Genomic DNA, 14,183 nt, shown 5'->3' with positions numbered 1-14,183 from the left:
ACCGGGTCCGTACCAGAACAGTACAGGGTCCGTACCGGGTCCGTACAGAGCCCGTACCGGGACCTCACCGGGTCCGTACCAGAACCGCACCGGGTCCGTACTGGGTCCGTACCGGGTCCGTACCGAGCCCACACCGGGTCCGTACCGGGTCTGTACCGGGACCGCACCGGGTCCGTACCGAGCCCGTACCGGGTCCGGTCGGGTCGGGGCCGCCCGGGCGGGGCCGCTGCAGTCTCCGCCCCCGGGGCTCTCCCGCCGCTTCCTGCGGGCACGGTGGGGCCGGGACGGCGGCGAGCGGTGAGTGGGGCCCGTCGGAACCGGGACACGGGGTCCCGGTGGGGGGGGGGAGGGGTCGGTCCCGGTCCCGGTGGGGCAGGACCCGTGGGGGAGGGGGGGGTGGGATCCATCGCACCCCCGTGGAACCGGCTCCGTGGGTCCCGGTGTGCCGGGAGCTGTGGCGTTGCCGTGGGTCTGTGCGGGCAGGAGCCGTAGGGCCCAGTGCTGGGGGTGCCGGTGGGGCTGCTGCTTTGTTGGCTCTGTGGGGCAGGGGCCCTATGGGATGGGGGCTGTGGGTTCCGGGGTGCCCAGGGCCGTGAATCGCAGTGGGGCAGGAGCTGTGGATCCCTATGGGATTGGGCGCTGTGGGTTCCGGGGTGCCCAGGGCCGTGAATCGCAGTGGGGCAGGAGCTGTGGATCCCTATGGGATGGGCGCTGTGGGTTCCGGGGTGCTCAGGGCCGTGAGTCGCAGTGGGGCAGGATCTGTGGGTGCTGGAGGGTCCTGGTGAGCCGTGGGTGCCAGGGCACAGCGGCTCCTGGGGGTGCTGGGATCCACACGAGCAGCATCCATGGGGCACACAGCAGCGGCTGTGGCAATGGGGAGCCCCCCGAGGGTTGGGGTTCGGGACCCCCATCTCCTATGGGGCAGGGGTAGCCCCGCAGCCCTCCTATGGCACCGGGTGCCCGTTGGCCAGGCCGGGGCAGCGGTGCCAGCAGCAGCCGGTGCCCTCGGTGCCAGCCGGGGCCGGGAGCGCCGGGAGCGCCGATCCGCGGCAGCTGCGCTGGAGCCCGCAGCGACCTTCCCGTTTCCTATGGGATCCTTGGAAAACGCCTGGAAACGGGAAAGTGCTGCCCTTATATGGCTGTGCCAGGGCCGGCCCCGGCCCCGCACCCGGCCCTGCCTGCAACGGGGCCTGGGAAAGCACCGTGGGCTGTGCCTTGTGCCCTGCGCTCCCGGCTGGAATGTGCACCACGTCCGGGATGAGCCCGGCCCCGTTTGCCCCTGGAAACGGATCCGTTTTGGGATCCAACAACGTGGAGATGAATGGGAGCGTCCCAATGGGGCAGCCCGAGGGGCCGCATCCTGCTCGGGTCCCTGTGCCCTGCAATGGGGCTGGGGGTGAAGGTCAGGGCTAATCCCCACAGAGGAGGTGGCCGCGGTGCTGGTGACGTGGGGCTGGTGCTGTAATCCTGAGCGGATTAGGGGGTGGCCATAGGGGCGAGATGCGGTGGCTGCAAATCCCATCACGTGGGGAGCATCAGTGTCCCCCCATAGCGGATACCCGGGGGTCCCTCCTGTCCCCCACCATAGGTGGTGATGGGGTCACTCTATGGGGTGATGCTGACGGTTTGGTGCCCCCAGTGCCTGTGGGGCTTGGTCCCCTTGATCAATGTGGCCATGGGGCAAAGCAGAAGGGTTTGGGGTTTGAGGGGTGCTGCTCCCCAAATCCCCCAGCCCCATGGCAGAACCAGCACCTGGGACCCCCGGCTGCGGCACAAGGGGTTATCACGGTGCTGGGCCCCACTTGGGGGGCACCGCGGTGGGTTTTGGGGGCTCACACAGGGAAGCCATGGGGAGGGCGGCGGCAATGGGATCGCAGCCATGCGGTGCAATGGGGAGGTGCTGGCAGGAACCGGCCTGACCGGTTCGGTGCTGGCACCCCCAGTGCCGGGGGGCTCGGGCCGCTCTGCCACCGGCACGTGGCCCGGCTGAAGGTCACCGTCCCCGGGGCCACCGGCGCTGGTTACACACGGTCCCATGGCCAACGATCCCATTGCAGCCAATGGACCCATTGCAGCCAATGGACCCATTGCAGCCAATGGATGGGGTTTGGCTGCCCCAACCCCGGTGGCACCGAGCGGTGCCGGTGCCGTGGGAGGATCCCGGTGGCATCCGGTGGTCCGGAAGGGAGAGCGGGTGCTGAGCTCACCGGGATGGTGTCCTATGGGCGCGGTGCTGACGTATGGCCCCGGTGCTGCGGGTGGGGGTTTGGTGTGGCCATGGCATTGATCCCATTGGGGTGCTGTGTCCTTAGGGAGCACTGTGTCCTTAGGGAGCACTGGAATGCGTTATCTGGCACTGGGGTAAGGGGTTGGGGGGGGGAACCCCCAAATCTTGGTGCTACAGTGGGTGAAAGCCTTGGCCAGGACCTGGGTGGGTTGTATCCTGCCTTGAGCCATAACTGAGGCATGTGGGGGTTTGGGGATGCTGGTGCCAGCCTGGAGGGCTCAACCATCAGCTCATCCCAAGGGCTCTATGGTGCAGTGTGACCCCCCTGACCCAAAACACAGCCCAGACCTCAGGGTGTCTCTGCACCCCATAACCACACCGCTCTCCCCCCCAGACCCCCAGCGGTGCCGGGTGATGCCGGGATGCCGGTACCCGCCTGCCCTGCCCTGAGCGCGGTGCCACATCCCGGCTGTGCCATGGAGGATCCAACCGGGAGCGGGGCCGAGGAGCAGCACAACAGCAACAACAACGCAGCCCCGGGGGGGTGGCCGGGGGCTGGTGCCGGGTACCCCCTGGCACCGTTTGGTGGCCCTGGTGCTGAGCCCACTTACCTGGGCCGGGTGGTGCTGGAGATCGTGGAGTCAGAGCGCACCTATGCCCGAGACCTGCGCAGCATCGTGGAGGTGGGTGCTGGGGTGTGGGGCACCCCATGGATGGGGCTATGGGGTTATGGGGGGGGTCTGGTTGGTTGCACCGGTGCCATTGGTGTCACCGTGTTGTCCATCAGGGTTACCTGGGTAAGGTCATTGATGCTGAGGAGCCGGTGCTGTGGTGTGGGGCACCCCATGGATGGGGCTATGGGGTTATGGGGTTGGGGGTCTGGTTGGTTGCACCGGTGTTGCCCATCAGGGTTACCTGGGTAAGATCATCGATGCCGAGGAGCCGGTGCTGCGGTGTGGGGCACCCCATGGATGGGGTTATGGGGTTATGGGGTTATGGGGGGGGTCTGGTTGGTTGCACCGGTGTTGTCCATTAGGGTTACCTGGGTAAGATCATCGATGCCGAGGAGCCGGTGCTGCGGTGTGGGGCACCCCATGGATGGGGTTATGGGGTTATGGGGGGGGGTCTGGTTGGTTGCACTGGTGCCATTGGTGTCACCGTGTTGTCCATCAGGGTTACCTGGGTAAGATCATCGATGCTGAGGAGCCGGTGCTGGGGTGTGGGGCACCCCATGGATGGGGTTATAGGGTTATGGGGTTATGGGGGGGGTCTGGTTGGTTGCACCGGTGTTGTCCATCAGGGTTACCTGGGTAAGATCATCGATGCCGAGGAGCCGGTGCTGCGGCCGGAGCAGGTCAGCGCGCTCTTTGGGAACATCGAGGACATCTATGAGCTCAGCAGGTGGGTGCTGGGGGGACACAGATGGGGTCACCCCATGGGTCACTCCATGGTGTGGATGGAGGGGAGTGTCTGCTGTATGGGGCCAGGCTGAGAACATTGGGGTGCTCAGCCTGAAGGGGAACTGCATGGAGAGCTCAGAGCAGCTCCAGTGTCTGAAGGGGGATACAGGGATGCTGCAGAGGGGGTCCAGGGATGGGAGCGATGGGATGAGGGGTGATGGGTTCAGACTGAAACAGGGGGATCCAGATTGGATGGAAGGAAGGAATTCTTCACTATGAGGATGCTGAGGGTGCCCAGAGAAGCTGTGGCTGCCCCATCCCTGGCAGTGCTCAAGGCCAGGTTGGACACAGGGGCTTGGAGCAGCTGCTCCATGGGAAGGGGTTGGGATTGGGGCTTTAAGCTCCCTTCATCCCACCCCATCCCACCCCATCCCACCCCATCCCATGCCCGCTCCATCCCCTCTGTGCCCCAGCACCCTACTGCAGAACCTGGAGAGCTGTGCCAGTGACCCTGTGGCCGTGGCCGTTTGCTTCGTCACCCGGGTAAGGATGAAGGGAGGGATGCTGGGTGCTCAGCACCGCGGTGGCACCAGCACCGGTGCCAGCCCTCACCATGCTCCCATTGCCCACAGAGCCAGGAGTTCTCCATCTACACCCAGTACTGCAACAACTACCCCAGGTGAGTGTGGGGCTGGGGTGGGTAGCGGCTGGGCCGGTGCTGAGCTGCTCCCTGCCCACAGCTCGGTGGCAGCACTGGCAGAGTGCATGCGGAGCAAGGCCCAGGCGCGGTTCCTGCGCGAGTGCCAGGAGCGGCTGTGCCATGAGCTGCCCCTCGGAGCCTTCCTGCTCAAACCGGTGCAGAGGATCCTCAAGTACCACCTGCTGCTGCAGGTGAGGCCAGGCTGGCACCGCGGGGTGGGGGTGAGGTGCTGGGTGGGTGTCGGGGTGGTGTGGGGGCAAGGAATGGGTGTATGGCACTGTAGGGGCAGCAGGGTGGTGTGGGGATACAGCATGGGTGTATGGCACTGTAGGGGCACGAGGGTGGTGTGGGGGCATGGCATGGGTGTATGGCACTGTAGGGGCATGAGGGTGGCATGGGGACATGGAACTACATGGGCACCAGGGTGGCATGCGGACATGGCATGGGTGCATGGCATTGCACGGGCACCAGTGTGGCATGAGGACATGGCATGGGAGCATGGCATTGCATTGGCATCGGGGTGGCATGGGGACAGAGCATGGGTGCATGGCACTGCATGGGCACCAGGGTGGCATGTGTGCATGGCATGGGCACATGGCATGGCACAGGCATCAGTGTGGCATGGGGACATGGCATGGGTGCATGGCATTGCATGGGCAGCAGTGTGGCACTGGCACCAGTGTGGCATGGGGACATAGCATAGGCACCCAGCATGGCATGGGCACCTGGCACAGCACAGGCTCCCAATATGCCATGTGTGCATGGCATGGCATCGCACAGGCACTTAGTGTGCCATGGGTGCATGGCATGGGCACTCAGCACGGTGTGGGTGCCTGGCATGGCACAGGGATGTGGCAGTGCATGGGTTCCCAGCCCAGCTGAGGCAGCTGGTGGGCTGCGGGTACCCAGCACATGGCACATCCCCTGGCACCACACACACACATGGCACATCCCCTGGCACCACACACACGGCACAGCCGCATCCACCATGTCCTGTGCCGGCAGGAGATCGCCAAGCACTTCGAGCACAAATCCGGTGACGGCTACGAGCTGGTGCTGGAGGCCATCGACACCATGACCTGCGTGGCCTGGTACATCAACGACATGAAGCGCAAGCACGAGCACGCCATCCGGCAGCAGGTGTGTGCCGGCGGCACCGCGCGCGGCACCGCGGCACCGGCCCAGCCGCTGATGCCCACGGATCCCATAGGAGATCCAGTCGCTGCTGCTGGGCTGGAAGGGGCCGGATCTGACCAGCTATGGGGAGCTGGTGCTGGAGGGCACGTTCCGGGTGCACCGCGCGCGCCACGAACGTGCCGTGTTCCTGTTCGACAAGACCCTGCTCATCACCAAGCGCCGCGGGGACCACTACGTGTACAAGAGCCACATCCCGGTGCGGGCTGGGAATGGGGAGCTGGGGGGGATGGGTGGGGATGGGGATGGGGGGAACTGGTGGGTGCTGGGATGGAGAACCTAGGGGGTGATGGGGGATTGGAATATGTGCTGGGATGGGGGGGAACAGGATGGGTGCTGGGATGGGGGGCACTGGTGGGTGCTGGGGATGGATAACCCAGGGAGTGATGGGGGTGGGGGATTGGAATGGGTGCTGGTGATGGTGGGGACCAGGATGGGTGCTGGGCATGGGGAGCCCAGCAGGGGATTGATTGGTTGGGGCTGGGGATGGGGGGGAACAGGATGGGTGCTGGGATGAGGGGCACTGGTGGGTGCTGGGGATGGAGAACCTAGGGGGTGATGGGGATGGGGGATTGGAATGAATGCTGGGATGGTGCGGACCAGGATGGGTGCTGGGATGGGGGGATTGGTGGGTGCTGGGATGGAGAACTTAGGGGGTGATGGGGATGGTGGATTGGGATGGGTGCTGGGATGGAGGGGACTGATGAGTGCTGGGGATTGGAGAATTTAGGGGGTGATGGGAATGGGGGATTGGAATATGTGCTGGGATGGGGAGGACTGGTGGGTGCTGGGGATGGGGGGGACAAGGATGGGTGCTAGGATGGGGGGATTGGTGGGTGCTGGGGTTGGAGAACCTAGGGGGTGATGGGAATGGGGGATTGGGATGCGTGCTGGGATGGGGGGACTGGTGGGTACTGGGATGGTGGGGACCAGGATGCGTGCTGGGATGGGGGGGACTGGTGGGTGCTGTCAATGAGGGACCAGAATGGGTGATGGGGGTGACTGATGGATGCCAGGGACAGGGGACCAGCATGGATGCTGGGGATAAGGGTGACTGATGGGTGCTGGGAATGGAGAACCTAAGGGGTGCTGGGGATGGTGGATTGGGATGGGTGCTGGGATGGAGGTGACTGGTGGGTGCTGGGATGGGGAGGGCAATGGGTACTGGGGATGGGGGATCAGAGGGTGCTGGGGATGGGAAGCCTGGGGTGTGTGCAGATGGGGGGCCAGAGGGTGCTGCAATGGGGGTAACTGGTGGGTGCTGGGGATGAGGATAACTGATGAGTGATGGGGATGGTCAGTGCTGGCAATGGTGGGGACCATGATGGGTGCTGGGATGGGGGTGACTGGTGGGTGCTGTGCTGTGTCTCTGACATCCCCCCCTCAGTGCTCCTCACTGATGCTGATCGAGAGCACCCGGGACTCGCTGTGCTTCAGCCTGGCTCACTACAAGCACATCAAGCAGCAGCACAGCCTGCAGGTGGGTGCACGCAGGGGACCCCATGGGGACCCCTCTTCCCACCCCACTGCCCTCCCCTGTGCCCCCCAGGCCAAGACTGTGGAGGAGAAGCGCGTGTGGACCCACCACATCAAGCGGCTCATCCTGGAGAACCACCATGCCATCATCCCACAGAAGGTGAGGGATAGGGAACGGTCCCTGTGGGGCAAGGGGATGGCTCACCCCATCCTCACCCCATCCATCCTCACCCCATCCTCACCCCATCCTCACCCCATCCATCCTCACCCCATCCTCACCCCATCCATCCTCACCCCATCCTCACCCCATCCTCACCCCATCCATCCTCACCTCATCCTCACCCCATCCATCCTCACCCCATCCTCACCCCATCCTCACCCCATCCATCCTCACCCCATCCTCACCCCATCCATCCTCATCCCATCCATCCTCACCCCATCCTCACCCCATCCTCACCCCATCCTCACCCCATCCATCCTCACCCCATCCTCACCCCATCCTCACCCCATCCATCCTCACCCCATCCATCCTCACCCCATCCTCACCCCATCCTCACCCCATCCATCCTCACCCCATCCTCACCCCATCCTCACCCCATCCATCCTCACCCCATCCTCACCCCATCCATCCTCATCCCATCCATCCTCACCCCATCCTCACCCCATCCATCCTCACCCCATCCTCACCCCATCCATCCTCACCCCATCCATCCTCACCCCATCCATCCTCATCCTCATCCTCCTTCCTCCCCAGGCTAAAGAAGCCATCCTGGAGATGGATCTGTTCTGTAAGTGCCACCAGTGCCCTGCGCTCCCCTTGCTGCCCTCCTCTGTCCCCATTGTCCCCCATTGTCCCCCATTGTCACCCCATTGTCACCCCCAGACCCCCCTCGCCTGCCCCGCTGCAGCCCCGAGCGCCTCAAGAAGAGCTGGTCCTGCCAGCCCCTGGATGAGCCCATGGCAGAGCCGCGCCAGGGCAGGCGCCAGTCGGGTGAGCCCCATGTCCCCATCACCCCCATGGGGCAGCCCCTGGTGCCCATGATGCCCATGGGGTGCCAGTGCTGATGTGGGTGTCCCTGTCCCCACAGAGCCCTGCCAGCACCAGGAGCACAGCGAGATGCCACCAGAGCAGATCCAGGGGCACATGGGGCGCAGGCAGTCGGGTGCGGGGTGCTTGGGATGACAGTGGGGTTTGGGATGGGAGGGGATGCCAATGGGATTCGGGAGGTGGTGGGATGCTAATGGGGTTTGAGATGGGGTAGGGTGCCAGTGGGGCTTGGGATGGAATGCCAATGGGATATGGGATGTGTTTGAGATGCCAGTGGGGCTTGGGATGGGCTGGGATACAATGGGGTATGGGATGGGATGCTAGTGGGGTTTGGGATGAGGTGGGATCCAGTGGGGTTTGGGATGGGGTAGGGTACCAATGGGGTTTGAAGTGGTATGCCAGTGGGGTTTGGGATGGGATGCCAATGGGTTTGGGATGAGGTGGAATGCCAATGGGATTTGGGATGTGTTTGAGATGCCAGTGGGGTTTGGGATGGGGTAGGGTACCAATGGGGTTTGGGATAGAGTGGGATGCCAATGGGGTATGGGATGTGGTGGGATGCCAGTGGGGTTTGGGATGGGGTGGGATGCCAGTGGGATTTGGGATGTGTTTGAGATGCCAATGGGGTTTGGGATGGGCTGGGATGCAATGGGATATGGAACAGGATGCCAATGGGGTTTGAGATGGGGTAGGGTGCCAGTGGGGTTCATGATGGAATGCTGGTGGGGTTTTGGATGGGATAGGGCTCCAATGGGGTTAGGGATGGAATGCAATGGGATTTGGGATGGGTTGGGGTACTGCTGTTGGGGAACATGGGGACGATGCCACCATCACCCCTTTGGATGCCCACCCTCTCCCTGCAGAGCCAGCCAAGCAGATCCTGCAGCACCTGGGTGAGCAAGGTGAGCAGCAGGGGCGCTGGCACCCATGGGTGCAGGCAGTGGGGCTGGGGGTGCAGGGGGGGCACTTTGGGTGCTGCCCCCCCCGACTTCCCCTTTGCTCTCTCTTATAGAGCTCAAGGTAAGGCTGCAGCATGGGGTGGTTGGGGTGCATGGTGCCCCCCAGCCCTGGCACACCTGGTGCTCGCCCCCCATAGCACGCAGGCAGCGATGGGGCTCTGCTGGCAATGGGGGAGCCCCCCCAGCACCCCAGGGCCTGGGCAGCGGCTGAGGGCCTGGTGGAGGAGGAAGAGGAGCAGGAGGAAGAGGAGGAGTTGGGCAGGGATGGTCACGAGGAGCTGCCTGGGGCCGAGGAGCTGCTGGGGGAGCCCCAGGAGGAGCAGGTACCCCAAAACCCAGGGTGGGCACCTGCTGGTAGGGGTACACAGGGCACCCACATCACTCCCAGAGCACCCAGCATCACTCCTGGGGCACCCCATATTGTTTCTAGGGCACCCAGCATCAGCCCTGTAGCACCCAGCATCACTCCTGGGGCACCCCATATTGTTCCCAGGGCACCCTACATCCCTTCTGGGCACCCCACATTGCTCCTGGGGCACCCCATATTGTTTCTAGGGTATCCAGCATCAGCCCTGTAGCACCCAGCATCACTCCTGGGGCACCCCATATTGTTCCCAGGGCACCCCACATCAGTCCTGGGGCACTCCATACTGTTCCTAGGGCACTGACATCCCTCCTGGAACACTCCATACTGCTCCCAGGGCATCCAGCATCATTCCCAGGGCACCCACATCATTCCTAGGGCATCCCATGTTGTTCACAGGGCATCCTGTATCACTTCTGGGGTACCCAGCATCACTTCCAGAGCACCCTGCATCACTCTTGTGGCACCCCATATTGCTCTTGGGCCCACTTAGGGGTCCTCAGCTATAGTTTGTCTGTGACTGAACCCCCCCATCCATCTCCTAACCCCCCCATTTGCTGTCCCCAGGCTGTGGGGCACCTACCGGTACCGGAGCCCCCCAAGCGCCCGAGCAGCTGGGGCCCCGGGAGCTGTGACAAGGTCAGTGCAGCCCCACAGCCCCAGCCTGGGGGTCCCGATGGACCCAGCATCCACCCCGTGCCCCCCCCGCAGGCCGGGGAGCACCCCGAGGTGCCCAAAGCCCCATCCTCGATGGGGACCCCGGCACTGGGTGGTGCGGAGGAATTGCAGGTGCTGAGCAGCGAGGATGAGGATGAGGATGAGGATGCAGCTGAGGGCAGCATCCTGCCCCCGTCGGTGCTGGACCAGGCCAGCATCATTGCCGAGCGCTTTGGGGGCGGTGGGAGCCTGTCCCGACGGAGCAGCCTGGCTATGGAGCTGCCATTGGCACGGCCGGGCAGCCACAGCGGCAGCGCCCTGAGCCTGGACGGATGCGGCCTCCCCATTGACACCGGGGAGCCCATAGGGGGGTCCCCCGTGGCCGTCCCCTCCCCCGAGCCCTTCCCCGGGGCCCGTCGGGGGTCGCTGCTCTCCAACCGGGACCGGATGCTCCTGGAGAAGATCCGGAGTTACTATGGGAGCATCGAGCACCGCGATGGAGGCTTCAGTGTGCGGCGCAGGGAGAGCCTCTCCTTCATCCCCAAGGGGCTGGTCAGGAGCTCCGTGTGCCGCTTCAACAGCCTCCCGTGGCCCCCCGACGGCACGGACACCCCCGGGCAACCGGCACCGATGGGGCCCGGGGGGGGCCCGGGGGAGCTGGGGCAGGAGAATGGGGTGCGGAGCCCCAGGAGCGGGGTGCAGACACCGGAGAACGGGGTCCAGAGCCCTGAAAACAGGATCCAGACCCCTGAGAACAGGATCCAGACCACTAGGAATGAGACCCAAACCCCTGAGAATGGGGTCCAGAGCCTCAGGAATGAGACCCAACCGCCTGAGAACGGGATGCAGACGCCGGAGAACAGGATCCAGAGCCCCAGGAATGGGGTCCAGAGCCCTGAAAATGGGGTTCAGAGCCCCAGGAATGGGATGCAGACCCCTGAGAACAGGATGCAAACGCCGGAGAACAGGATCCAGACCCCAGAGAACAGGATCCAGACCCCTGAGAAGAGCATCCAGAGCCCCAGGAATGAGACCCAACCCCCTGAGAACGGGATGCAGACACCGGAGAACAGTATCCAGAGCCCCAGGAACGGGATCCAGACCCCCGAGAACCAGCCCCCGGAGCCTCTCCTCATCCTGGAGGACGATGACCTGCCCCCCGGCAGTGACCCGCACCCGGCTGTACCCCCCCCGCACACCCGAGTGTACCAGCTGGCCCGGCAGTACAGCCTCCGCATCAAGAGCCGCCGCTCCGCTCCCCACCGCTGCCCCCCGGTCCCCCCTAGCCCCGCTCCTCGGCCGGCTCCGTTACCGGTGTCCCCATCCGTGCTCGGGGACAGCTCCGGTTCCTCCGAGCCCTTCCCGTGGCCGGACGTGCGGGAGCTCCGCGCCCGCTTCGGGGCCCCGCGGCCGCCGCCGGTCACCCGGAGCCGCTCGGCACCGGAGGGGCCGGCCCGGGGGGGGCGGCCGGTGGCCAAGGAGCGCGGAGGCGGCCGCAGCCGCAGCGCTGAGGCCGGGGGGGGACCCGGTGCTCACGGCAGCCCCGGAGCGCTGTGGGTCACGGCGGAGGCTCCGCTCGGGGCCGGGCAGCGGGTGCTGGTGCTGGAGAAGGCTCCGGTTCCCCCCTCCGAGCCCCACAGCTTCGTGCAGATCCGCTCGCCCACCACGAGGGAGAAGATCTGCTTGAAGGCGGTGGTGGAGCGGTGCAAAGCGTACCAGGGGTCCGAGGAGTACCGGCGGCGCTGCACCGAGGGGCACGGAGCAGCACTGCCCTATGGGGCAGCACTGGCACATGGAGCATCACAGCCCCATGGAGCATCACAGCCCCATGGAGCATCACAGCCGCCCGGAGCATCACAGCCCCATGGAGCATCACTGCCTCCTGGAGCATCACAGCATCCTGGAGCATCACAGCCCCATGGAGCATCACAGCCCCATGGAGTATCACAGCCTCCTGGAGCATCACAGTCCCATGGAGCATCACAGCCCCATGGAGCATCACAGCCTCCTGGAGTATCACTGCCCTCCGGAGCATCACAGCCTCCTGGAGCATCACAGCCTCATGGAGCATCACAGCCCCATGGAGCATCACTGCCCTATGGAGCATCACAGCCCCATGGAGCATCACAGCCCCCCAGGCACGGCCTCGTCAGGGACCTAAGGCAGAAGTTTCAGAGCCTCGACGCTGCCAGCTAGGGGAGGAGAAGGGGAGATGGGGAGAAACCTGGAGCAGAGGGAAGGGGCGCCCAGCAGTGGATGCTCAGGGGACCCCATGGACCTGTAATGTATGTGGAAGAAGGGGAACCCCATGGAGATCCAGCTCATCAAGGAGAAGGGACACCCTATGGACCTCCATCCTACCTGGAAAGGGGGCACCCGATGGACCCCAACCTGCCCAGGAGAAGGGGGACCCCATGGACCCTGAGCTCACCTAGGAGAAGCAGCATCCTATGGACCCCCAACCGGCGGAGAAGGGGACCCTGTGGACCTCCAACTCATGTGGAAAAGGGGGCACCCCATGGACCCCAACTCACTAAGGGAGAAGGGGCACCCCATGGGCCCCCACATTGCTCGGGAGAAGCAGGACCCTGGGGACCCCCAAGGAGCGGGGTCACCCCATGTCCCCCCCATGCCCCCCCCAGTGCTGTGCCCCATTTGCTTTCACATCTTTATTATCAAAAATCCAACAAAAAAACCCAAATCTGAACCAAATGTTCCTCTATGGTCACCCCCATCCCCTTGGGGTGCCCGTGGGGTGCAGGGGGGGTCCCCCATACCCCAATGGGGGGGGAACAGGGGGAGGTGGGTGATGGAGAACAGTGCCCCCCATGCTCTTTGGTTGGTGCCATGGATGCCCCCTCTGCACCCATGCAGTGTAGGGGGGGTATGGCTTGAGGGGGCACCCATGGGACCCCCCCCGAGTGGGTGCTGGGGGGGGGGGGGCACTACAGCCATGGCCGTGGGTGCTCCTGCATGCGGGGACACGCGTGTGTGCAGGCAGGGACACGTGTGCACGGGGCTGCTGTGCACCCCTGGGGTGTGGGGGGGGCACGTTACACACGTACACATGTGTGTGCACACGGGGATATCCATGTACATCCATGTACATACGTGTACATCCGTGTACATCTGTGTGCATCCGTGTACATGTACATCCGTGTACATCCGTGTACATCCGTGTACATCCATGTATATCCATGTACATCCGTGTACATCCGTGTGCATCTGTGTACATCCATGTACATCCATGTACATGTACACCCGTGTACATCCGTGTTCATCCGTGTACATTCATGTACATCCATGTACATCCGTGTACATCTGTGTGCATCCGTGTACATCCGTGTACATCCGTGTACATCCGTGTACATCCACGTACATCCATGTACATCTGTGTACATCTGTGTACATCTGTGTACATCCATGTACATCCGTGTGCATCAGTGTACATACATGTGCATCCGTGTACATCCATGTACATCCATGTACATCAATGTACATCCGTGTACATCAGTGTACATCCATGTACATCTGTGTACATCAATGTACATCCATGTACATCCATGCCACCCTCCGCGTGTGCACGGACCGTTAAGCATGTCAGTATAGAGAACTACAAACAGGTCTATATACACGCGTGACACACGTGCGCACACGCGTGTGCTGCTGTACATGGGGCTGACCCCACACACGCATCTGCCCCAGGATGCAGGAGCCCATCAGCTGCCCCAGGGATGCGGCTGTAGGGATAACACATGTGCACATCCGTGTCCATGTACACGCGTGTCCCTGTCACACACATACATGTGTGTGTGTCCCAGCCCCGGGGGGGTCATTTCTTCTTAGGGAAGAAGCTGAATCGTTTCTCCTTGTCCCTGCGGGGTATGGGGCCCATGGGGGGGGCAGTGGGGGGGGGGCAGGCTCTGGGCCTTGCCCCTCCAGCCCTGGCACTCTCCGATGGCCGCGCTCAGCCCCTGCAGCCAGGCCTGCAGCTCCTCCTGGGGACATGGGAATGGTGTTAATGGGATGCTCTGGGAGCCATGGCACCCTCCTGGGGTGGTTCTGGCTGCCCCATAGCTCCCACAGACACACCATGGGTGACAGCAGCCCCACAGCGTGTCCTGATGGCAGCTACTGACACCCCCATGGCCCCTGGGT

At 63.9% G+C, this 14,183-nt stretch overlaps 1 protein-coding gene across 1 annotated transcript; it reads left to right on the top strand.

Moving 5' to 3' along the window:
* Positions 1-239: 239 nt before the first annotated feature.
* Positions 240-12,732, top strand: PLEKHG3 (pleckstrin homology and RhoGEF domain containing G3). Its single transcript, XM_034061460.1, has 17 exons — positions 240-297; positions 2,622-2,910; positions 3,528-3,628; positions 4,101-4,170; positions 4,260-4,306; positions 4,368-4,518; positions 5,333-5,467; positions 5,538-5,720; positions 6,909-7,001; positions 7,071-7,157; positions 7,752-7,785; positions 7,881-7,988; positions 8,086-8,160; positions 8,909-8,947; positions 9,058-9,065; positions 9,142-9,327; positions 9,936-12,732. The coding sequence occupies exons 2-17, from the start codon at positions 2,650-2,652 to the stop codon at positions 12,219-12,221; spliced, it is 3,864 nt and encodes a 1,287-aa protein (XP_033917351.1). The 5' UTR covers positions 240-297; positions 2,622-2,649; the 3' UTR covers positions 12,222-12,732.
* Positions 12,733-14,183: the final 1,451 nt, after the last annotated feature.

Source organism: Melopsittacus undulatus, chromosome 4, assembly GCF_012275295.1.
Source record: "Melopsittacus undulatus isolate bMelUnd1 chromosome 4, bMelUnd1.mat.Z, whole genome shotgun sequence".
Taxonomy (NCBI): domain Eukaryota; kingdom Metazoa; phylum Chordata; class Aves; order Psittaciformes; family Psittaculidae; genus Melopsittacus; species Melopsittacus undulatus.
The sequence above is the reverse complement of the archived record's forward strand: the minus strand, read 5'-3'. Positions and strand labels throughout refer to the sequence as shown.